The sequence below is a fragment of the Ictalurus punctatus genome, chromosome 10 (assembly GCF_001660625.3).
Source record: "Ictalurus punctatus breed USDA103 chromosome 10, Coco_2.0, whole genome shotgun sequence".
Taxonomy (NCBI): Eukaryota; Metazoa; Chordata; class Actinopteri; order Siluriformes; family Ictaluridae; genus Ictalurus; species Ictalurus punctatus.
The window spans coordinates 12,861,472-12,887,026 of NC_030425.2; the positions used below are offsets into that span (position 1 = coordinate 12,861,472).

At 37.2% G+C, this 25,555-nt stretch overlaps 1 protein-coding gene across 1 annotated transcript in view; it reads right to left on the bottom strand.

Moving 5' to 3' along the window:
- Positions 1 to 1,510: 1,510 nt before the first annotated feature.
- The window catches only part of fgf22 (fibroblast growth factor 22), a 31,341-nt gene continuing 7,296 nt past the window's right edge, over positions 1,511 to 25,555 (bottom strand). Inside the window, exons 2-3 of the mRNA XM_017477410.3 lie at positions 6,567 to 6,670; positions 1,511 to 4,555 (exon numbers count right to left, since the gene is read on the bottom strand). Of these exons, the coding sequence (XP_017332899.1) occupies positions 4,361 to 4,555; positions 6,567 to 6,670 (299 nt within the window). The 3' untranslated portion in view covers positions 1,511 to 4,360. The remainder of the gene's footprint in view (positions 4,556 to 6,566; positions 6,671 to 25,555) is intronic.

Here is a 25,555-nt window from a genome sequence, read left to right on the forward strand (position 1 = left end):
CAGTGACATAATCCACCATGTGATATTTGGACCAATCACAGACATCTTTTTCCTGTGACACATCTTAAGCCAACTTAAGCTCCCTCATCTGATCACATAATGATTTGGCCTTCAAACTGGTCAGTAGAAAACTGGTAAGAATGCCATCCTTTCTTATAGTTCCACAATCTTATGAGTATTTATTGAAGACATAGACTGCAGTAGCTAAAACAGACTTATACAATGACCCTTTTTGCTGAATTCTCAATTTTGTTTGGTTAGAAGGTTAATTAATTTTCTGTAACAGCAACTCCACAAGGCTTATATTAATGCACCCATTCTAATGAGTCATATATGTTCACAGGGACTTCATATAAAATGTGTATAATTGTTGAAACTGTCTCCAGTGTCAGCCCTTTGTAACAGTCAGAGGTAAAGCCGTAACTTTAAATGAAAGTTTTCCACCATAGGAAAGTCTTCAGGACAGTTTTTCTATAACAGGACAAGCTGCATTTTGTCTTAAGAAGTTCAAGAGATGGATAAAAAAAAATAGAGGTTGGTGAAGAAATGATTATTTATAGATGTTAAAACATAACAGGAACTAACTTGTTTTATGGGAGTTCCACAACCTTATATGTACTATAAACAGATAAGAGTACTATACATCATGGTTTAATTAAGAGCAAAGTATAATCATTGGCAAATTGCTGTGGTATAAGAGGAAAAAAACTCTTTGGGATGTACTGTTATTGAAAATAATCAACTCTGAGCTGCATTACACCAATTATTTTCCTATATCAGCACATTCCAAAGTGTTATATTCCTTATGTGGATCCAATACAAATTGTGAATTTAAACAACCTGTCTAGCATAGCTATATACTGTAGTTTCAAAGCCCTATTTCATTTCAGATCAGTATGCTTTACCAGTGAATGGCACTGTACATTCCTATTCACCTGACATTTACTAAGTGCACTTGATGGAGCATGGAGTATCAGTGGGCAGAATAATACTAAAGAAAATAATAATAATAATAATGATTTCTTAGATCTATATAGTGATTTTCTAGAAACTCAAAGCGCTTTACATTGTATGGAGGGGAAATCTCCTCAAACCACCACCCGTGTGTAGCATTGACCTGGATGATGCGACGGCAGCCATAGTGCGCCAGAACGCCCACCACACATCGGCTATTGGTGGAGAGGAGAGGAGAGTGATGTCGCCAATTCAGGGATGAAGATTATTAGGGGGTCATGAGAGATAAGGGCCACTGTGGGAATTTCACCAGGACACAGAGGTTATAACCCTACTCTTTTACGAGAAGTGTACTGGGATTTTTAATGACCACAGAGAGCCAGGACCTTGGTTTAACGGCTCATCCAAAAGATATTAGTGTAATATATGTTGTTTTTTTCTTTTGCAACATGTATCATTTGTTTGGGTTTTATTATTATTATTATTATTATTATTATTATTATTATTATTATTATTATTCAATAAATCTATTTTTTTAAGCATTAGACAAACAACTCTCTAAAGCCTGTAGAGGCCAGGTAACATAACAGCTGTGAGCAGGGTTCTGTTTGCACTCCAGCATATAAATACTTTATTAGAACAGCTAGAATTCAGCCAGTGGCTTTAGATTTCCTCTCTCTGCCAGTCATATGATGTTCAACATTAGCTGTCAGATCAGCACATTGTGGTTTACGGCATAAAGTCAGTAATTCATGTACCAGGCCAACAGTTTGGAAAGAAAAAAACGATTGACAGGAACACCACCTCTAAACTCAATAATGTGTAAGGTTGAAACATATGAAATGCAGCATTTGCAACAGGTTGTGGGGGAAATGTTAGTGTGATTTAAACACAAATAATACAAAGTGTTATATAGAGAAATAGTCCAGTATACAAGCTGTCAATCCAGTCCATTGTTCTAATGGATGATCAATTGTGTGTGGAGGTTTGAAGCAGTGTTTGTGTCTGACCTCCATCATTCCAGCAAGAGTCCTTTGAGAAAAGTTGACAGTGAATATAATACAGTACTAATTAGTGTTTTTCCTGCTCCTAAAACACCTGTTCCAGCTCATTATCTCATTATCAGTCCAGATCAGCTGATTGAGGTGTGTTACAGAAGAGAAAATTTGACATTACAGAGTTATTAACTCCTGATCTAGTGTTTTGTGGTTAGTTCTGATATAACTCTACAGTATTTAAAAAAAAAAAAAAAAAAAAAAAAAAAAAAGGGTTCCTCTAGGGCTTTTTGGATGGTTAACAATTCTAGCACTCTAAAATGATTCTTGTAAATATGTAGCTTGGAAGCTGACTGAAGTATTTGAAGATGAATTTTGTAGATTTGAAATATAAACACATTATATTAAACATGAAAAAATTTTAGGATTTAGGAAATTTACTAAATGTGTTTTTTGTTTTTTTGATCTTGAGTAAGATTTTCCTTTAAAAACACATCATATGAAACTGCAGGTTTACCTTTTTCAGATAAAAAAAAAAATCAAAACCTTGATGCAAATCTCAAAAATTAAAAAGTTTATATAAAATTTATATAAATAAAGTTATTAAGTAAAAAGTTTATATAAATTAGGCCAAATGTGAATCATCCAGAGAAAAGTAGATCAGTCATTAAACGAATGAAAAAGCTTTATGTTCTACTAAAATAGCTAGTTCTTTCTACAGTGATGTTAAACACTCAATACCCAGTTTAGCTATGTAGTCTTGGGCATAACCTGGCCTGGGCATTCAAGGCTGTTCTTTAGCCACGAATGATTCTCCACTTGGAGTGGTTTGTCACAATGTAACTGAACATCAGTAAAAGAAGATGGCAGTGTTGTAACTTTGTATCTTCACTGAACAGTGTGTTGTATTTTGTCTACCAAACTGAAATACTTATATCCTCAGATTCTGAGCAGGATAACAAGGCTTGTAAATGTCTATATGAGTTCCAGTTTACGTGAACATGATATGGGCAGAGCATAAGGACAGCTAATGCACTTTGCATGGCACTGTAGCAGCAAAACCCATGCAATCATAGCTCATGTTAGACAGGTAAAAAGTTTTATATTTTATCGGTCTGGTAGTCTTGCAAACAGTGATAACAGCTGAGGCAAGTTTTATGATAATTTCACATTTTTTAAGCAGTTAGCCTTCACATGCAAGAAAAAATGCATGGAAACAGACTATTTAGAAGTACATTTTTAAATGTTTTTTTGATGGAGAAGAATCTAGGCTCAGCCCTGGATGATTAACAGCCCAGGTAATGCCCCTGTTGTAGCTAATGATCTGCCTAGTAATGTTAGCTTGCTGGCAAAGCGAGCTGCTTAACAGGAATTTAGCTACGTCTGTGGAACATAGAGCATTTTTGAGGTGCTTGGTCATGGTGCAAGCGTGACTGGCTTGACCACTGCCTTGGAATCCAGTATGCTTAACATTTGGCCCATTTTACAAAAAAAAAAAAAATAATAATAATAATAAAAAATCTCAAAACCATAACAAGTAATTTTGAATTATATGGTTTTTAATTGAAAATCCTACCCCTAACAAGTTCAAAACAAAGAAAAATAACATTGGCAAAAATTTAATTATATTAAATACACAGCAGAAAAATGTGGAATTTTATTTAATGTGATAATTCAAATATCCAAATTCATTTTCAAATACTTTTGTCAGCTGAAATGGAAATCCTCAGTTTTAGGGTTCTACATATAACTGTTTAGTTACATATAACTGTAAGGGTTCTCTCAAAGGCACAAACTTGATAACCCTTTAGGGTTCTACGTAATCTAAGTGTAGTTTGATTGCAGCAAAGATGTTAGAAGCACTTGGACTTGTATTTATATACCTGACATAAAAATACACATCTGAGTGAACACAAAATCTTTTTTTTTTTTTTTTTTTTTTTTTTTTTTAGGGACGTGGAAAACGTGTTTTGTCAAAACTGAAGACACAAATGTTACAACGCAAGTATCTTTCCATTATATCTAAGAAAACCGTGTTTGAGGATGTTTTGTTTCTAAAATGTTAACTACTAGTCTATTGCCGTGACGTAAAAATTATAATGTATTTTACAACAGCTGGTTAGAGATGTTGTAAATGCTTAGTGTCTCCAGCAAGAACATACTGTAAATATGGCAAGTAATTGCTTATGTATAATATTAAACACCTTACAACAGCTTTATTAGGCTTTAAGCTAACAGGGATGGAAGAATAAGTTAATATACTATGTGACAATGCAAAAAAAAGATGTAGAAAGTATCCTTTGCAAGCATACATTTATAGCTATATATGTGTATGACATTAATAATAATAATAATAATAATAATAATAATAATAATAATAATAATAATAATAAGCTAATTAGAGATTGCAGTTATGTTGGGAGCATTGGGAGGAAGTGAGTGGAAGGGTGTCGCCGTCTAGCTTTATGGCCCCTCCGCGGTTTCCCTCGACCATTCAGTGACACAAACATCTGTCTCCCGCCATGCTTCCAGCGCAAGGACGCGTATGTGTTGTAGCCGTTCTCCTCAATGCGCTCCTTAAACTTGCAGCTTGGGCTATATCTTACCTACAAAAAAGCAAGGGAATACATGAATATAGTTGACTTTGTCTAGTATTTCCTATCATATGATTATAATAAGCCAAATATAAGATTAATAATCTTACTTCTAGATATTTTTTTAATAATTGCGAGGTTTACATGTTCTTATTCTGTTAGCAGATAATTTTGCTTCGTTTTAGAAATAAATGCTTAAAATAGAACAAGGTTGAACCGATCCAATAAGAGTATGTGAATGTGAACATGAGTTGCTGCATTCATCCTTAGTAATTGCCTGGTCAGGGTCACAGTTTAGTGTACTAGCTAACTTACATATATTTTGGAGAATAAAAACAAAAATTATTTAGAAAATATCACAGGCAGGCACAGACCAAAAATATAACTGCAAGCAGTAATACCAGGGTCAAGCAAATTATCAGCACCGTGAGCAGCAAAAGGAGCTTTGTGACATGTTTTTGGTTAGAGTCTGATGAACAGCATATAAGGAGTAAGAAAAAGTAAACTTTCAATCATAAAAATACATTTATTTAAAAAAAAATACTAAAAATAGCTTTTTATCCAGTATGTGGCGCTGTTCTGAAACTGCTCAGGTAGCATTGGGCATGATGCTTATCATACAGGAAAGCGTTGAAGAGTTATAAGCCAAAAAACATTTTTTGCTATCTCCTGAACAGTAGGAGGCACTGTGCCAAAACTCTGCAGGTAAGCTCAGGGCCTAATGTTAATGACACGTACCAAGTTTCGTCACAATCCCTCAAAGTGTTGCGGAGATACAACCTCAAGTTCAATTTTGCATGTTCGGAAAAATTTTCTTGACGTCAAAGAATTTTGCTTCTAGGACTCATAGTTCAAAAGTTATTTACGTATACATGAGTGCAATTTTTGGCAGTTGGTGGCATGAAAGGGATTGAGTTAGAGAATCCAAATTTGCTGTATTAACACAACAGACTGTCCTCTATCTGTGTGCCAAATTTCAGAACGTTCCTGCAAGCGGTTCTATACACTGCCATAGACTCAAGAGCAGAAGCAGAATGATAATAAGAAAACTAACGAAGACAGTAGGGCTCTTCACCCCTTCAGGGCTTGACCCATAATAACTGTTTGACAAAATAATAAAGAAATAAAAAAAATAGTCCCACATACATCTGTTGTGATATCTGAGGTTGATGAACTGTCAGAGCCAGAATTCACAGACCACAATCAGTGCTGGCATTTTAAAATCTGAATACAGATACACTAAACAGATATAGATAGTAGTATTACATTACACTCCTACTATAGTGATATTTTGCTCTTCTGCTACGGCTGGGTAGAGCTCTTATCTCAAGAAGAAGAGATGGCACAATGACAATGTGGTTCATGTTTCCGCTTACAGGATGTTATCAGCGCCGTCCCACTGCCTGCACTTAGATAAGATCAGCTCCTGAGTGAGTGTTATGATTAATAGTCATTAGGGTGAGCTTCAAACAGGGATGAAATCAGATGTTTTCGTGCTACGTGAATTGTTTGTTTGTTTACTTTCATAATAGAGATGTCTGAAAGGCAGACTTATCATCGTTGGGTGACTGATTGTCATGTTGAATGGTCTCATAGAGTGCATAAAGTTCTCAGGCACCACACGCTCATTAAACGAGGCACAAACAACTGTCTGATGGCACGCACAAGGTTCACAGGAACAAGACTGTGACCAGCAGGAGCCCTCAAAGAGTTCTCGTAAAGCTCACTGAGCTCAGTTAAATGGGATTTAGGTCAGTGCACTTATTTTCTGGCATTTTAAATTCAGCGGCATTTCAGTGACATTTACTGCTAGGTTCATTCTTTCTTTTGGGCGAAGACAGAAATCAACCACATCCAGGTGTGGATGAAGGTAAATATTATTTTCACTTCAAGCAATATGAGGTTCCGTATTGAAAAGAAAAACCATATACCATTGCTCTAAATACTGTATTGTGTTAGTTCTCATGAGATTGGACTGTAGCCCTTACAGAATGTCTTGTAAAATGACTGAAGATGTACCTACCGATCCAAACAGTGTGCCTTTTTTGGACATTGCTAAGTACAGGCCGGTGCTGACAGATTTGATGGCGACAACTCCCACACTAACAGATCGAATTTCCATCAGACCTGGAGAAGAAAACAGAAAATAGAGGCCTAGGTTAGAGAAGGGGGAGTTTCCCCATCAAAAACTACTCTATCATTACCGATTAGAAAAACAGCCATCCATGTGCTAGGAATATTTCTTTCCCCAGTAGTAGAAAAACATAGGACAAGCAACAATAGCCCTTTTGAATTATTCTATTTATTGTGAAGTTAAGCATAGTTCAGGTACGTGTCTACTTGTGTACCTGCACTTGCACCTGCACCTGTATCCTGTAGTTATAGTAATACACTGACAAATGGGAATAAAAGAGATTTTTAAAAAATGCATCACGCTGGGTTTGTAAACACTCCACCCATGTTATTTTATCATTTAACAGAGCACAAACTATCTTTAATTGCTTCTTAGAAATCAGACCTTGCCCATGTTCTTTAGTGATCTGCTTCTGTTTAAAACTGGAAGCCAGATCACAACGATAAAGCAGATAGTCCACTACAAACCTCAGTGCTTGTCCATCAACATCTGAATGGGATCTGATTGCTGTAAGGGAGGCACTCATCTCAACACTGTTTCAGGTTTCACCTACAAAGGATCCCTGATGCATCGTGCTATCTGTTCGGATAATCCCTGTTACCTAAAGGCTGTGTTACTTAGCTCAAAGAGCAAAAACGCAAACACCCTAAGAAACATTCCACCTCCGCTGAGGGTCGTGAGGGGAAATGACATAGACAAATCAGCTGCCTGCACTGGACTGTAAATACAGAATCACATGAAGGTGCTGAATGTGATGTTGATCCAGCGCCAGTAAGGAAATGCAGGCAGCAAATGCAAAAACTAACCCAGAGGCCACTTCAAGGCTTTTAGAGTCTGAGGTCTGGTTGAAGACATTAAAGAATTAGATCGTACGTGTTACACCTAAGACCTTTAGGCCAAACACGGCCCGCTGCTTAGTTTCATTCACTTACATAATGATATTGTAAATATTAATACTGAAACACCAAGAAATACCTACTACTGAACATTTTCACAGTAGAATTCACACCAGACCCATAATGTATATGTAACAGTGCATGTAGGATAGTGTATCACAGTGATGAAACTGGTTAAAATCAATGTTTGATGCAAATGGGTTTGATACAAATCCGACCCCTGTCTAAATAACACTTCAGAAACATGTTTGGTGTTGGACTTGTAATTCAGTGATTCGCTGAACTTGTACACTGGTCATGCAGTTATTCAATCAGCCAATGTGGCATGTAACGGTCACACAATACATAGAATCATGCAAATACAGGTCAATAGCTTCAATTAATGTTTACATGAAGCATTAAAATGGGGGAAATGTGATCTCAGTGACTTTCACCATTTCAGATTTTGCTTCCAGGCATTTTGAGTATGAGTCTTTAAGCAACTGCTGATCTCCTGGGATTTTCAATGCATTACAGCTTACACAGAATGGTGTAGAAAACAAAAAACATCCAAGGTGTGGCAGTTCTGCTGGCACAAATGCCTTGCTGATGAGAGAGGACAGAGGAGAATCACCAGACTGGTTTGAGCTGAAATGAAGGCAAGAGTAAGTAAACTAAACACTCTTCACAATTGAGTGTCATTTGAAAAGATGATAGAGCATGACTTGAGGGAGGCATAATTGAGAGAGTAGCCAGAGTTACACCTAAGTTCTTCTTAACTTGAATTCTTAAAAACTTGTTATTTGAAAAACAGATATACTGTATATTTAAACAAGTAGAATTTGACAACGAGAATACCAATCAAATATTCTTCAAACCTTAAGGAAGCTACTGAAGAAGCTACTACTATTTGGATACTATTTTAAGTTTCCTAGCAAATGGTCTTATTTATCATAGTCAAACCAAAGTAAATACTACACTCTTAGGAGAAAAAGATAAAATTTAAAGGCTCCTTGGTACAATACTTTTAGGGAAACCCTTAAATTAATACAAACACACTTAAATACCCAAAGAATCTTTGAAGAACTTGTGATGAAACCTCGATAAAAAGTCATTCTCCAAGCAGAACATTAACCAATAGCTTATGTTGAAAGCTTGTATCAGATATGGCACACTCTGTATGAACAAAGAAATTTATTTCAGCTGCTTTTGTACATGTGAATCTATTATAGAGGACCAGCTTAAACTGATGAATAGCCAATGTAATAACCTGTTTTTTTTTGGAAGTTCCACAACATTAAATAAATGGATAAACTGTATGATGTGTCATTCTTTAATAAATAAAAATGGTAATCATTGGCAAATTGCTGTGTAGGAGGGGAAAACCACCTTGGGGTATGTTGTTATTGGAAAATAATAAATCTTTGAGGTGGTTACAGTAACAGTAAAACTACCCCATCGTTGATTATTTTCAACATTATTTATAGCAACATACCATGTCATGTTTTATTCCATGTTTTATTATTGAATATTGTATCACCTGGAAAACTTAACCTTAAGCGATCACTGGCTCCATTTGTGGTAATGACTCTCAACACAGCAAAAGAAGAGCAGCCACGTGTCCGTGTAAGCATGCCAGTTCAAGACATCACCCGCTTCAGGTGAAGGAAGAAAGTAAATAAATAAATCGAGCGGCTTTCTTCTTTGACATGCGGGTGAAGGAGGCCCAGTCGCGGCTAGAAGCCAAACTCTCAGGTCATGCAGGTAGCTTCCACCAGCTGCAGAGCCAACTCATCATCTCCATTAGAAATGCCCGTGCTTTGAAGACCAGTGTGTTTTTTCCTGTTTATATTTCCTTTGGGTGTTGCAAGCATCATGCAGTAGAAGCATGTGTACAGCTCATAATCCTCTCTGACAGCGTCCCAGATGACTGGGGTTCACAATGAGTTTATGAGGACTGAGCCAGTCAAATGAAATGTACTGGTGCCTGAAAATGCTGCTACTCCTAATCTCTGTAATTAGGTATGAGCCCAGGGAGTCAAGACCTCTCCTCATTGGCATATAATTGACCACTTATGGATTAGCTTTAGGATGCTTCAAAAGACATGAGTAATACTCTGGGATTCTTGAAGAGAAAACAAAATTAGCTTGGGATAGATCTGTAAAGGCACGATAGTTTAATACTAACATTAATTCCCTTTGATAATATAAAATGTGCTGAAGGCCATTATATTAGCTTAAGTTTAGGATATGTCTATTATATCAGCCAACACACCATGCTTTCACATCATGCAACCCAAAGAATCCAAACAGTCATTGGATACATTTTTTTAAAGTTACATTTCAAGAAAAAATACCACCAATGTATTAGTACCATCTTATGAAAAAGGATGGAAAGCTCGATTAAACAAACATCACTGACCAGGTTTATTTAGCCAGAACTTTGTAGAACTTTATAATTTTTTTAAACATTATATAGAAAAATTCTCAAACTTTTTGCAACCAGGGACCCTTTTAACTGCTAAATAAATTATTACAGACACATGGACACAGACACAGACACACGCATTTACCATCAGAACACATGGTCCATATGACATTACTCAGCTGTTTTTTAGTTACAGGGGTTTGGATTAAACCCATTCAGTTCAAATGTCAGTCAAAGACAAAGAGTCAAATGTGCTAACCACTAAGCCACCATAAGAAATTGAAATGCTCGAGCTCTTTAAAGCAGGATGGATTCTGATTGGCTGTCAGTGTTTTTAGCATTCATTAGCTGGGGAAAAACTCGTTCTGAAAGTGATTCCAACGATATCGTTTCTCTGTGCCATTCTCGTTATAGCTGTGGTGTGGACTCTGCTATTCTTTTATATTTAGAGCGATTTTTAAAAACTATATCTTTATAGTTATCCTTAAGGATTCCCCTGGAGGGACAAATGGAAAAAACCTTTAGGATTCCAGATGAAATCTTTTTTCTTAAACTTGTACATCACTAATCTCTTGGCCCACATAATCCATCTTAAACTAAACTGGATTATATACAAGAGAAAAAAAAAGCGTTGTAACCTATGCTTCAGGTTTGCAATGACAAAGATCGTTCAAAAAGGTCATTTTGTGTGTCTGTGCTCTCTTAACCTTTTAGCCAAAACTGTCAATTAAGCAAATCCTCGCTTCTGCTTAGTCAACTGTGGACCAGACATTTTCTGATCTTGCATGGGATTTCTCAAAGCGTGGAACAAGTCCTGTGCTTAGTCTTCTTTATTCGTTTTGTCTCCTCATTCAGTCTTCTCTTTCAGCCCCCCAGTCTGTAGAGTTTTTTGGAAGTGAGCCCATCGTCAGATCATTGGGTCTTTTTTTGACCTTGAAAATAGGTAGAAAGAGAAGCGGGGGAGAAAAGAGAATTCTCACTGGGTTCCTTTTGTCAAAATTATAGTTGAATAAGGAGAAGGGGAGGGCTAAGAGTTGTACATGGTTAGTAAGAAGGTTTTGGTGGTAGTGGTGGTGGTGGTGGTGGTGGAGGGGGTTACAGGGGTCAGGGGGGTCATAAAATTATGTTTCCTTCAACTGGCCCTTTGCTCCGAATAGGCCTTTGTTACCTACCTGAGATCTGGAAGCCGACAAGGACTTATTAATGACCCGGCTTTTGTTGCGAAAACCAAGGTTCCTCCCACCTCAATTAAAAGGGAAGGAGGGGGTAGACCGGGTGAAAGATTGGGCAGAGTTTCTCTAGCTTTTCCCAACTTGCCTGGAGGTCTTTAATTTTGCAGGTCGCCCCCTTCATCATCTCTCCCTGGCCTGTCGCCCCCTCTACAAAAAAGCATGGGAATCTCTCGGTTCCAACGGTACGCTTGCCCTTGATTGACATACCTTTTCAATTATTTCACAGTTTGCTAAGAGAGGGCACTGTTGTTTTTTTCTCTGCTCCTTCTCTTTCTCTTCTTTGCTTCCCTTTCAAAACACAGGCTTTTCATGTTGGGTTCCTCTCTGCTGGCCCTAATGGCCGTGACCAGGACCTTTGATCTGATCTGCCTCCGCGGATGTGCTCTCGAGCCGGCTCCTGCCTCGGCCTGTGTGTGGTGAGATCTCACACCATAAAAAGGCCACACTAGTTACTGCTATGAACAGCTTGGTGCCGACTCATGAGAGTTACAGTTTCAGGGTTCTCTGGGACTCGAGAACATTGGGCCTCATTTATCAACCTGGATATGAACACATATTTTCATAAATCATTTGAAGGACCTTGTACACAAGAAATGTGGCATTCATGAAAATCGAGTTAGCCTAGAAAAATGTTCATTGGTGTAAATTTATGTATAAGGACACTCACTAATGTGATCTTCAGTTGATCAGCTTCAGATCATATATAATTAGCATGAAGCACTCAATTTTATATACAGATTATGCTATCAAGTTTAAATAGCTTATTTATTTCAAATGCATACAAAAATTTGACAAAATGCAGTCACTGTCAAACTCAACCATTTCATATTAATGACTTGGAAGAAAGCTTTTCAAAATAAATACACAGCCTACATAAATAAAAAAATAAGACTAGTAATTGAATTAAAAAAATATATGTTGCTGTAAAAAAGGAGGAGGAGTTAGTATGCGTCTTTCATAGTTTGCATACTGCAATGGGTAAGCTGCTTTACTGGAACGTATTTAGGAGGTGCTCTTTTGCTGTTTAGTCTTTTTTTTTTACTTGGTAATTTAAGATCAATTAGAATTTATCAGCATACGCATTTGAGTATGAAGAAATCAGCATTACAGAAACATTTGTAAATCTTGTGGAATTTTTTTTTGTTTCGGTTTGGCTTAGGAAAACATTTACACAAACTAAAAGATTGACAATATTACTTCAATCCTTCTTGGGATTAATGGGATTGATTGAGATTTTTTCACCACAAAAACATGGTTAATTTCTCTTATTTAGCCTTTGTTATACAAGTTGTTATATAACATGAAATGCTTGATTAGCAGGACCCCACTGCTTTGTTGTCATTTTAGTCTATTGTTCAAGTCTATTGTTCATTTCTAAGATTAATTTCTTATCCTCATGAGTGAACAAGAATCATTTCACAGTAAACAACTTACAAATAACAAAGGCCAGCAACAGAGTTTTTTCAGGAAATAAAAAACAAATTTTCTGAGTGAAGCCCCCAAATGGTTGCTCATAATATTCCTACTTTTACTCATTTTTATGGATAACATAGATGTGTGATTTAGCCACGATGCTAAACTTACAGTTGTTTATTTAATTTATTTGACCTAACTGTTGCTTTAATTTAATGCTTTAATTGTCTGTAGGTCATCACAACTTTCCTGTGTCACAATTTGACATATTATGTCGGCAGAATTCCTGCTGCTGAGGTGCTGAGTAACACTTGGCATTCAAGCTTGTGAACCTGCAACATGATAGCATGATCTTTATGAATGAGCTGGGTTTGTGGTGACATCATCATGGAGGTGACAATGAGCAGTTGAATGGTGTCATTGTGAAGGGAAGGATGCTCTGTCCTGCCGGGGAGCAAAGATTTTAAAAAAAAATGTTTTGTAACGTCTTCAGCTGGCTTGTCAGGTTTGACACACAAACTCAGGGTGACATTTGTAGAACATTTTCTAGCTTTTAGGTCTGTAACTCTATTTTACATAATTTAAATAAATTTAAAAAATATTGCATGGGTATAAGTTTATTTTCATTTCATTTAAGGATTATTTTCAACAGTGCCCTCCACTAATATTGGCACCTTTGGTAAATATAAGCAAAGAAGGCAGTGACAAATTGTCTTTATGGTTTAAGCTTTTGATATTTTGTTCAAAATATTCACAAAATACTCTGCTCTCATGGATATCAAACAATTGCAAACAAAACACAGGGTTATCCAAAAATATCTTTGCTAAATATAGGTATATACAACATATAATATATACAATTATTGGCTCCTTTTAGTCAATACTTTGTGCTACCTCCCTTGGCATGGCAAGGGATCTGAGACCATTCCTTACTACAGAATCTCTCCAGATCCTACAAATTTCGAGGTCCATGCTGGTGGAATCTCCTATTCGGTTCACCCCACAAGTGTTCTATGGGGTTCAAGTCAGGGAACTGGGATGACCATGGCAGGACTTTGATTTTGTGGTCAGTAAACCATTTTTGTGTTGATTTTGAAGTATGTTTTGGATCATTGTCCTGCTGGAAGATCCAACCACGGCCCATTTTAAGCTGTCTGGCAGAGGCAAAATTCAGATTTTCATTTAATATTTGCTGATATCTGATAGAGTCCATGATGCCATGTATCCTAACAAAATGACCATGTCCAGAAAAACAGCCCCAAAACATTAAAGAGCCACCACCATATTTAACCGTGGACATGGGGTACTTTTCCATGCAGCTGCCTCTCTATGCTCGCCAAAACCACCTCTGGTGTTTATTGCCAAAAAGCTCTCTTTCATCTGATCATAGAACCCAGTCCCATTTGAAGTTCCAGTAGTGTCTGGCAAACTGAAGATGCTTGAGTTTGTTTTTGGATGAGAGTGGAGACTTTTTTCTTGAAACTCTTCCAAACAACGTGATGTAGATGACTTCGGATTGTAGTTTTGGAGACTTTCAGACCCGAAGACACAACTAATTTCTGTAATTCTTCAGCTGTGATCCTTGGAGATTTATTGGCCACTCGAACCATCCTCTTTCCAGTGCGATCAGACAATATAGACACACCTTCAATTCAATTTCCAGTTGACTGGAACTTCTTAATTATTGCCCTGATGGTGGAAATGGGCATTTTCAATGCTTTTGCTATATTCTTTTAACCACTTCCCATTTTGTGTAACCTCAAATTTATACCTCTGTAAAACAGGAAATCATGGTTGAACAATTTCCTGTTCCTAGTCACCCAGGTGTACTAAAGAAAAAAATTAAATATCAGTGGAATTTTTGAAGGAATATACTTCAAATATATTTTTCTCATATGAATTCATAGGGGTACCAATAATTGTTGCACACCTATATTTAACAAATATATCTTCTTTTTTATATATATATATATAAACTGGTGTTGTGTTTGCAATTATTTGATATTCATGAGAGCAGAGCATTTTTGTGAATTTCTTGAATTTTCATATTTACCAAGGGTGCCAATATTAGTGGAGGGAACTGTAGATCCCTATTCAGAATCCAATATAGTATGTTTCTGCTATGGATTTATCAGTACCAATACTGATATTAGGTATCAGTCCAATACCATGTTCATCTACTTGTACTCATAAACAAAGCAGAATTTTCCATTAAAAATGGTTTGTGCTGTATGAGTAGCTTGGAGTTTTCCGCAGAGACATTAGACAGGGTGAGCTGTGAGGAAAACACTTGTGTTTATAGATGTGCATCATACTCAGTAAGCGACTGAAGTCGAGTGAGATTCACTTATCCCACCCAACAGGCTATGAGAAACGTCTCAGTGGGCACACTGTGTGTATATCTATCTATCTATCTATCTATCTATCTATCTATATATATATATATATATATATATATATATATATATATATATATATATATATATATACACACACACACACTATCCTTGCAGGGACCTTCCATTGACATTATTTTTTAATGCAGCTACACTTAAATCTAACTGTAACCTTAACCACAGTAAACAAATGGCAAGCCTTTTAGCACATTTGTTTGTTTGTTTATTTATTTATTTTAAATAAAAGCTGCAGTTTTGTAAGCTTCAGAACCAGCCAAATGTCCCCTCCAGGTGCACCTGTCAGATATTCCTATCCCCCCCATACACATCCATATACTTTTTTTTTCCCCTCTAGAGTTTGATTTGGAATTTAAGATATGACCTTTTTACCCATCCTGGTTTACATAAGCACAATATTGACTGTACTGCAGTTGCCATGGGCTGGTCTCACATTCAATTCCTCAAATGAGGTAATTCTTCACAGCTTACAGTGATTACAATGAAGGCTTATGACACCCCACAGCACTAATAAACACAACTTCTCATAATTAATGATCTTATAATTTCTACTGTTTACAAAAGCTAACCAAGAATAATGTTAGTGGAAGGAAAAGTGAGAGGAAGTGAACTCGTTTTTGAGTCTGTGGCTGATGTAGAAAGGGAATCTAGACAGTTTAAGTGAAACCAATGGGTTACAGTCTTAGAAAATTTGTTTCTCAATGGTTCTTAAGGGTAGTTAAGGGGTTCTTTGCTTCCTAAAGGACAAGTTCTAGATTAAACCTTTTTTTTTTAATTGTGCAGTGTACTGTCACTTTTACTATTAATATATTCACCAATCATCCATAACATTAAAATGACAACTGAAGTGAAAACATTGATTATCCCACAACAATTGCACCTGTCAAGGGGTAGGATTTATTAGGCATCAAGTGAACAATCAGTTCAGGAAGTTGATGTGTTGGAAGAAGGAAAAATGGGCAAGCATAAGGATCTCAGCGACTTTAACATGGGCCAAATTGTGATGACTAGGCGTCTGGGTCCGAGCATCTCCAAAATGGCAGGTCTTGGGTGGTGTTCTTGGAATATAATGGTTAGTCATTGGATCAAAAAAAGTTGTCCAATTAAGGACAACTGGTGAACTACCGACAGGGACATGGATGCCCAGAGCTCATTGATGTGCATGGGGACTGAAGGCTAGCCTGTCTGGTCTGATCCCACAGAAGAGCTACTGTAGCACAAATTGAAGTTAACGCTGGCTATGATAGAAAGGTGTCAGAACACACATTGCATCACAACTTGCTGCATATGGGGCTGCTTAGCTTCAGACAGAGTGCCCATGCTGACACCTGTCCCCCGCCCTAAGTGCCTACAATGGACACATCAGAAATGGACCATGGAGCAATGGAAAAAGGTTGCCTGGTCTGATGAATCACAGTTTCCTTTACATTATGTGGACGGCCAGGTTGCTTACCTGGGGAAGAGATGTCACCTGGATACACTATGGGAAGAAGGCAAGCTGGAGGAGGAAGTGTGATGCTCTGGGCAATGTTCAGTTGGGAAACCTTGGGTCCTGACATTCATGGCATTCATTCTTTCAGTAGGATAATGCTCCCTGCCACACTGCAAAAAATTGTTCAGGAAAGTTTTGAGGAACATGACAAAGAGTTCAAGGTGTTGACTTGGCCTCCAAATTCACCAGATCTCAATCTGATCAAGCATCTGTGAGTGTTCTGGACAAACAAGTCTGATCCATGGAGGCAAACCTCACAACTTACAGGACTTAAAGGATCTGCTGCTACAGCACACCTTCAGAGGTCTTGTGGAGTCCATGCCGCGACGGATCAAACTGTTTAGGTGGAACAAAATTTTAGTGGTTTTAATGTTATGGCTGTTTGGTGTAAAGTAGGGTCCCAAAGAATGCAGACATAATTTATAAAAAATTATTTACAAATAAGTTTATTTTATGTCTCAAGCAAGATGTATTTCTTCAGTAATGTCAAAGATATTTGTTGTGGTTATCATTTCAAATAGAGATGCACCGATGTATCGGCCAATAATCTGTAACGGCCGATAAAGGCAATTTTTCATGTTAAACACACCCAGTGATCAGGGCAGATTATATCCTGTCAATCAAAAAATGGTGGGAAAACACACTGATTGCGTGCTGTGTGTAAAGAAGATGTCTCTTGTGTGGAATGATGACAAAACTGTGGTTTGTAATCTCTGTAATACTAAAACTTTACACCGTATGCTGCAGCAGAAGGTGTAATGAATGAAGGTGAATTGACGCACACGCCTCACACCTCCAGGGTCGGGGGTTCGATTCCCACCATGGCCCTGTGTGTGCGGAGTTTGCATGTTCTCCCCGTGCTGCAGGTTTACTACGGTTTCCTCCCCCAGTCCAAAGTGTCTGTAGTGTGTGAATGTGTATGTGATTGTGCCCTGCGATGGATTGGCACCCTGTGTACCTTGCCTTGTGCCTGATGCTCTTGGGATAGGCTCCAGGTTTCCCCCATGAATGGATTAAGTGGTATGGATGGATGGAGTTGACAAAAAGGTTTACAGTATTGCACAGAAAAATATATTTGTAGAGTAGTATTTTTCATATCCATTTAATGTTAATGTTAATATATAAAGTTTATATTATATTACCAGTTTGATATTCAGTGATGAAGTAGAAATGCTATTGTTTGTGGTAAGTGAATGTGAGACTAACAGGAGGTTTTTTAGAATTCAGTCATATATATATATATATATATATATATATATATATATATATATATATATATATATATATATATATATATATTCTAATATATATATATATTAGAATTCATACATATATATATATATATATATATATATATATATATATATATATATATATATATATATTAGAATTCATACATATATATAATATACATTAATAACATTCAATAAGTTAAGAAATCTTATTTTAATCTTCAGAATTTAGTGCATGTGTTAATGTTAATTTGAGTAATGTGTTTTCTGTTTATGAGACCAGTTACTGTGAAACAACTTGTTGAAATGGAGAGAATAAAGTTTTTATTTGCATTTCATTCAGAATTGTGGAATTAATTATGATTAATTTAAAAGAAGATGTAAAAGGCAGAACTATTGGTATCGGCCGATCTCACTCTGAATAATCGATTATCGGTATCAGCTGAGAAATTTAGTATAGGTCCATCTCTAGTTCCAAACCATTTTTCAAACACGTATACTGTATATTAACTGTTTCAGCTCAATATGAGGTTTGGAAAAATGGTGACATTAAAATCATTTCTGATGTGGATGTTAATGGACTGATAATAGACTTTTCAAATCCTACCTCAAGAAAAACACACTGATTATATCACCGGCTTAAGAAATGGACAAAGAGAAAGAGTGAAAGACAAAAAGTAAGGCGAAAGGAAAGGAGTTGAGTGACTGTATGGCCTGTTTCTCTTCTCTGTCCTCTCTGTCCCAAATTCTTCCCGTCTCGTGGGGGAAATAAACAGTGCTGACACTGATAACACCCTGTAGCTGTAAACCTATTCACTTGCACAAGAGGCTTGAGTGAGTTATATTATACTTATACCCCTATGCTGTTAAGTTCTCGTGCTCTGACAGTAGTACCGGCTGCGACTTTTACATTAATGCATTCTCTCTGGAATTATTATTATCATTTCTATAATAACAGATCATTCACAGAGACTTGCAGTTTCTCTGTAAGAAAGCTGCAGTTGTTGTTTTTTTTTGTCTGTTTGTTTCTTTGTTTTAATAACAACAAAAGTGAGGTTAGTGAGGGAACAACTGTTGCTGTAGTGTAATAATAAATGTAACATAAAAAGCATGGCATGTTGTTCTTTTATTAACAAACAAATTAAAAATTGTAATCATTGGCAAATCACAGGTGGTACAAATAACTATGCTTCACATATGGCTACATCACACCACCTCATTGTTGATTATTTTCCTATAACAGCATGCCCAGTCATGTTTTATTCCATACTTGCAATAATATTTGCCAAGATATCTTAACAAGATTATGCTATTTAACAGAGTTCACTGCTAAACAATGTCATATATAATAATGCAGATTTGTGCAACATTCAGTCTACTGGGTCTACTACTGGAATTTACAGCCTATGGTGATTTAATAATAATAATAATAATAATAATAATAATAATAATAATAATAATAATAATAAATTAATTAATTAATCAGTTAATCAATTAATTAATTAATCATAAATAAATAAATAAATAAATAGATAAATAAATAAATAAATAAATAAATGAAAATTCACAGTGTCACACCCAGTAAAATTTAACAGCTTTGCAGAGCATTCTGTCCTACCTAATAAACGTCCTTGGGTTATAATATGGAACACCTGTCTGAGACACAGTTTCTATTTCTTTTTTTGTCCTTCATCATGTTTCAATATATTAAAACATATGTCACATTCACTCAAGTTGTCCTGACAGTGAAAGGAATAGTCAATGCACCAAAGAGTTCCGGTTTGGAAACTGCATTCAACGCTGACGCTGTCAATTTTTCCACCTCCATGTCTATCACTGTGTTCCTTACCTGAACTTATTACACACTCCAGTAAGGTAGTGATCACTGTGATTTTATGCTGCTTGTTTAACAAATGATTAATAGAGGTCATCAGTTTTGCTTATAAAATGGTACATTTCAAATGACATTTTGTATAAATTAGGCGAGTAATTAGGGCAGCATGACCTGGCACCGCTGGCAGCAGGATCTTTGTGCTCTTTTCTCACACTGCTGCACACTTGGGTGACGTTCCTGCTCACACAATCCGCTGCTTGTACAGTTTCAGGGGCCTGCCCTGATCCCCGTTCCCCTTTTATGCCTCGCTGAATGCAGGCTCTAGGGATTAGCCAGGTCCTTCAAAGGCCATTAGTGGCAGTGACAGGTATCCCGTTACCCCCTGCACACACACATATGCACACACACACACACACACACAGATAGGCCAGGTGAGAGGCACAGAGGCAGGGGTCAGACAAGGACAGAGAGGTAGACCCACCTAAAGCCAAGGACCCCCTCACTGTAAAAGTCCCATTATGATCTAAGTAAAAGAGGTAAATGTCTCCTCATTTTGGTTCTAAAAAGTGTTAAAGTACCCAGTCCATACAGGATTTTGCAGAGTTTTTCTGTGATTGTTGAGGCCAAAAATAATTGATTTTGCTGTGGCTTTTTAAAAAAAAAAATTGTGATACAACTTGCGGAGTTTTTTGTGAATTGCGAATACACAAAATTGTCTTTCACAGTGATGTTTGTTGGTAAATGAGACCTTTTATCTCATGTTCAACGCACATGAATCGAAGTGGGCTTTGTCTGAAGGCACGTTGTAATGATGTGACATCACGTTGTGATGTCGCATGACACGTCTTGGCCCAGATCTGCGGTAATTTTTGAAAATTGCTGTGAATATTGCTGAGTTTCCTTGTAACCAAATAATGTGTTTCAAATACAGATACAAATAGAAGATGCATTAATCTAGAGGGTGTAAGCAAGTGGTTAGATATAATGCTTGAGGGACAAGCAAAGACCACATTCATTAAGGCCTAGTACACACTAAACAGTCACAGACTAAATGTACACACTGAGAGCTATCGATCATGTGACTTTTTTCACTATTCTGTTTGGAAACAAGAAAAAGAGAAATAAGAGAAGAAATACTGAGGTAATATTGGTTTGGGAGATGTGGGCAGTGAGGATTTTCTGGGCAGTGAGGATTTTCTGGGCAGTGAGGATTTTATACCAGAGGTATAGTGAAAATAACCTATTTTTATACTGCTCAATCAGGATTTATGTTATGGTTGTTTTTGTTTTTGCTTCTCATAGCAACCATTTGGTTATGACATGTCAATACTTCTTATAGAAGCATTACTATTGCACTTACATCAGGGATCTGTTGCACATGACAGCAGATTAATTTGATTTCCTCTTACACCTGCACTTCCTCTTGATTTCCTCTTGCACTCATTGGTTATTTTACATTGTTGTTTTTACATTTACATTTATAGCGTTTAGCAGTTGCCCTTATCCAGAATGACTTGCAAAAGTGCTTTGTAGTCCCTGTCAAAAACATCCTCATGCTAGTTCGCTAGGTCAGGGACTAAGAATACCATCAAGCTAACAAGTTATTGGAGAAGGTTAGTACAACATGAAAGAAAAGACACAATATAAGGGATTTATTTATTTATTCATTTATTTTTTGTTAAATAGAAGTGTTAATTCAAGTGCATAGTGAAAAGGTAGTTTTTTACTCTTCGGTTTGAAGACCATTCGTGACTCAGCTGTTCAGACAGCCAGGGGAAGTTCATTCCACCACCTGGGTGCCAGGACAGAGAAGAGTCTTGATTCATGTGTTCCTCTTATCCTTAAGGATAGTGGGACCAGTTGAGCTGTGCTAGAAGATCAGAGAGAGTATTGTACAGAATGGGGCATGATAATAGCTTTTAAGGTAGGTGGGTGCTGGTCCATTTTTGGCTTTGTAGGCAAGCATCAGTGTTTAAAATCTGATGCGGGCAGCTACAGGAAGCCAGTGCAGTGAACGCAGCAATAACGTGGTTTGGTAGAGCTTGGGGACATTAAAAACAAGTGTTGTGCATCTGCATTTTGGATCAGTTGCAAGGGTCTGATGGAAGACCTGCCAGAAGCAAGTTGCAGTAGTCCAATCTTGAAATGACAATGACTGAACAAGCATGTGAGTGGCCTCTATGCAAAGGAAAGAACAGATTTCCATTAGAAATGTGAGTCTAGAAGAATAATTGGTTGTTCAAAACCTCATGCATTAATGGCTGCATGAAGTAAATCCATTGGTGAGTGCACTGCAGGAAGTACCGTCATTGGCAAGAAAATACAAATATGCTTGAAAATATTACTAGTGGTTGCTGTGAGCATAGTCGTCAAGCGGAGGGTGGGTAGACACCGAGCCACAAAATTAGTTGGAAATCAGGGTTAAAATCATGTAGCGTGCACTAGGCTTTAACATGAACATGATACATTTACAGTAGCCTTAGTAAATGCTTACTGGTTTGTTTATATTTTGGGAAATAGAACCAACTAAATTTGTTAGAAAATAATGCAGCCAGGTACAAATATAATATCAGCACAAGCAGGATTGAAAAGGTATGTTCACACACATTGTTACAACCCTACTATGCATATATGCATATCAGAAAAACCCATAGTCGCACCCCCTCTTGACGCAGTGGAATATGGGGACATTCAGGGAATAGAGGAAGTCTTTAATTAGTCAATTACCGAGCCAGATAAATAGGCCACTTCCATAGTCAATGGTTTCTGGGGTCAGAGGCCATCTTTTCCTCAGATGAACACAGTCGGTCAGACTTATACACGCTTAGAATTGCACTCTGACAATCAGTCTGCACTCATCCAGGGACTTCCTGAACTACAGATTAAAGACAGGGATTTGTAATGCTCTTTAGGTGATCTTAAGGGAATCTGATCTGCACCATGCATAAACTGATTACAAGGGCGGTAATCTTATCAGTGTTGTGAAACGTACCTCATAACAGTTCAGGATGGCTGAAGTAACTCTGGATGATTGCTGATATATAGGCCTGAGCAGTGTTGAGAGCTGACTCGGTGTCTGCATTCATAAACAATGTGTGTAACCTTTCTTGAGTTTTTAATAACATTCAATATTTAAAGACTTCCGAAATGCCTAGCAAATGTAACCTACTGGAATTACTAAATAAATGACCAAAAAATCACTTGCCTTCCAACCCCAACCTGTGGAGTACTGGAGGTTTAGAATGGGTTCTCACTTGAGGGCCAATGAGGTGAAAGAGGTTAAGGAACCTGTGGTTAAGAAAGCCTGTTCCTGTGTGGTACCGAATGATTTGTGGGGGACAGAAATCAGGTCCAAGAAGGAACTTTTCTTTAATCAAGGAGAGGGTGGCCTTGCATCAAAAGGCCTGCTGTGGCATTTACGGACAGATTTGATGAGATTTGCTTGTTTCCAGCAGCTCTCAATAGGCCCAGGGGAGACTCAGAGGGAGCTAATTGCTCAGGAGAGCTTAATTGCACCAATTTGCTTCTGCAGCTGCTTGGCCTGTCCACAAACGGATTTGAGGAACACAATGTTACTCCTTTGTCATCATTGCTCTGCCCATATGGCATAGAATGACATGCTCATTTGAAACTTGAAATTTGGACAAACCAGATTATCATAAATTACATCACTCTTACTTCTTTTATTATGCCAAAACCTTAAAACCTAAAAACAGCTCCAGATATATGAGAAGAGAAGGGCAGCAAAGCAAGGTCTAGGATGTTACCCTCGGCTGATCAGACACATGACAGCATCTATTCTTCATTATTGAATTGAGACAAACTAGACAGGGAGGTGACAGATGACACAACAGTACTATCAGCCACCTGTCAGTCCCATTAAATGTCTTCAGCAGTGACAGAGGCCTTGACCTTAACCCTATCCTCCACAGGGGGTGACTGAGACCTGCTCAGCCAATCAGTGAAGTCAAGTGAGGGCTCTTTTTGGAAAAAAATCTGCTGCAGAAGACTGCAGACTGTATCTTTTCTGGATGGCCTTTGCTGTTAGTAAATTGGTTTGAGGAAGAAAAAACTTTAGGATGTCTTTTACATTCAAAGCCCTTTATTGTATATTAGACTATGTTTAATTTTATTACATTTTTGTTATTTTCTCAGTATAGAAATTGTGGCACTGCCACATATGTGGCAGATGTCATCAAGGTTAGTTTTTATTTATTTATTGGCAAACAAAATGGCAAAATACTATTTTTAGCATAACAGATCGTTCTCATCCTCATTATGGACACCTGTTCAGGTAATTAGCCAAAAAGGAAAAAGCTAGTGAAGTGTGTGTCAATACCAAATATTTGTAACAACTGTTTTCCAAATAGCAAGTGGCATTTAATAAATTATACAGAACTGACATATACCTTTTGTCACTGAACATGTGATGAATAATCCTGGTATCAAGTGTCAAAGTATTAAGTATCATTTACTAAACAATTGCTATGACTGAGAAGTTGGTAGTTCTGAGAATCAATTATTGTTCTATTTTAGTCTCTGTCAGGTACGCAAGCAACTTAATACATTCCTTGAAGACAAAGTCTCTGTTAACCACACATTTTATCAGGTAGCAGCTTTGTTCCTGGTTACTGTTGTACACAAATCTAGCCTGTAGGATCATAAACAGATTATACTTTATCCAAAAAAAAAGAGATTACACTAATATACAGCTTAAGATAAATTATAACAGGTCACGATTTCTTCTAATACAAGCTGCAGATTGTCTGGTCAACCCTGTCCACATTAGCACCTGGTGAAGCTATAAAGAAGTTATATTGCATATTCTGGAAGATTTTATAACCTACCTACATGTTATTTATGAACATGGATAAGTGACAGCTGGGCAAAGATCCTTATGAATTGCAGTGGTAAACAGGCCTGTCTCTTCCCTTGGATACGGATTAATTTTGTTCTTAGAGAGGAAAAAGCGTGTAGTTCTTGATTCAGTCTTATTTGTTATGTTCATCTGGGTTTGTTTTCACAGTGAATCAAATGCAGAAATTTATTCAAATTCAGGTGTAAATGTTAGACAGTGAATGGATGGGCTGCATGTACTGGCTATACAATTACCAAGTCAAGTCAATCAAACATGGGAGATCACATTATAGAGGATCATTGTATATATTATCTGAAGTATATATATAAGGATCATTGTATATATATCTGAAGTATACACTGATTGCTTTTTAAGGCATGAAATCTATATTTCTTTGGCAAAGTGTGGCTTTGGAGATCTTTTTTATATATGCCTACTATGACTCATCCGTTTTTATAGTTGCCTTTTGTGCCTTTTTATAACTCAATCAGTTGAATGTCCATGCAATCCTGGCTGAAATGTGAACGCCTGAATTGTGGGTGTGCCACCCTCTTATTATCATTTGGCCATCTGAGATTTGTAATGTCATATTTGTCTTTAGTCAGCAATGAAACAGTGGCTGGGTTTCACTGGAGCCATTTTGCATGATCAAATAGGCCATGAGTTACAGAGCCTAAGTCTCTCAACCCCTGAAATGCTTTCTTCCTATGTCGAGGAAAAGTGTGACGACCATGCCTCATGCATGCCATTTCATGCATGTTATAGCTCAAGATTAATGAATGTAATAAACCTTCGTGCTTTCAGCGCTCTTCTCCTGGAAAGCTTACATTAAATCTCTAGTTCACACAATCTTCTCAGTTAGACTCAGTTTGCTTAGTAGGTCTGAGAAGAACCTGCAACTCAGAAATCTCATAAGCAAATACAAGGGAATCCCCAGTAGTCCTGAGAAATCACCTTCCAAAAAATACTGTACTGTATGGGTGAACGTGCATCTTAATCAAAAGGTCAATTCAGAGCTCCTAAAATTCCCACAGAGCATTCTAAAGAGATGCTGCCAGTACCTCAGTCTTGACACAGTGAGGCTGAGACTGTCAGCGCCT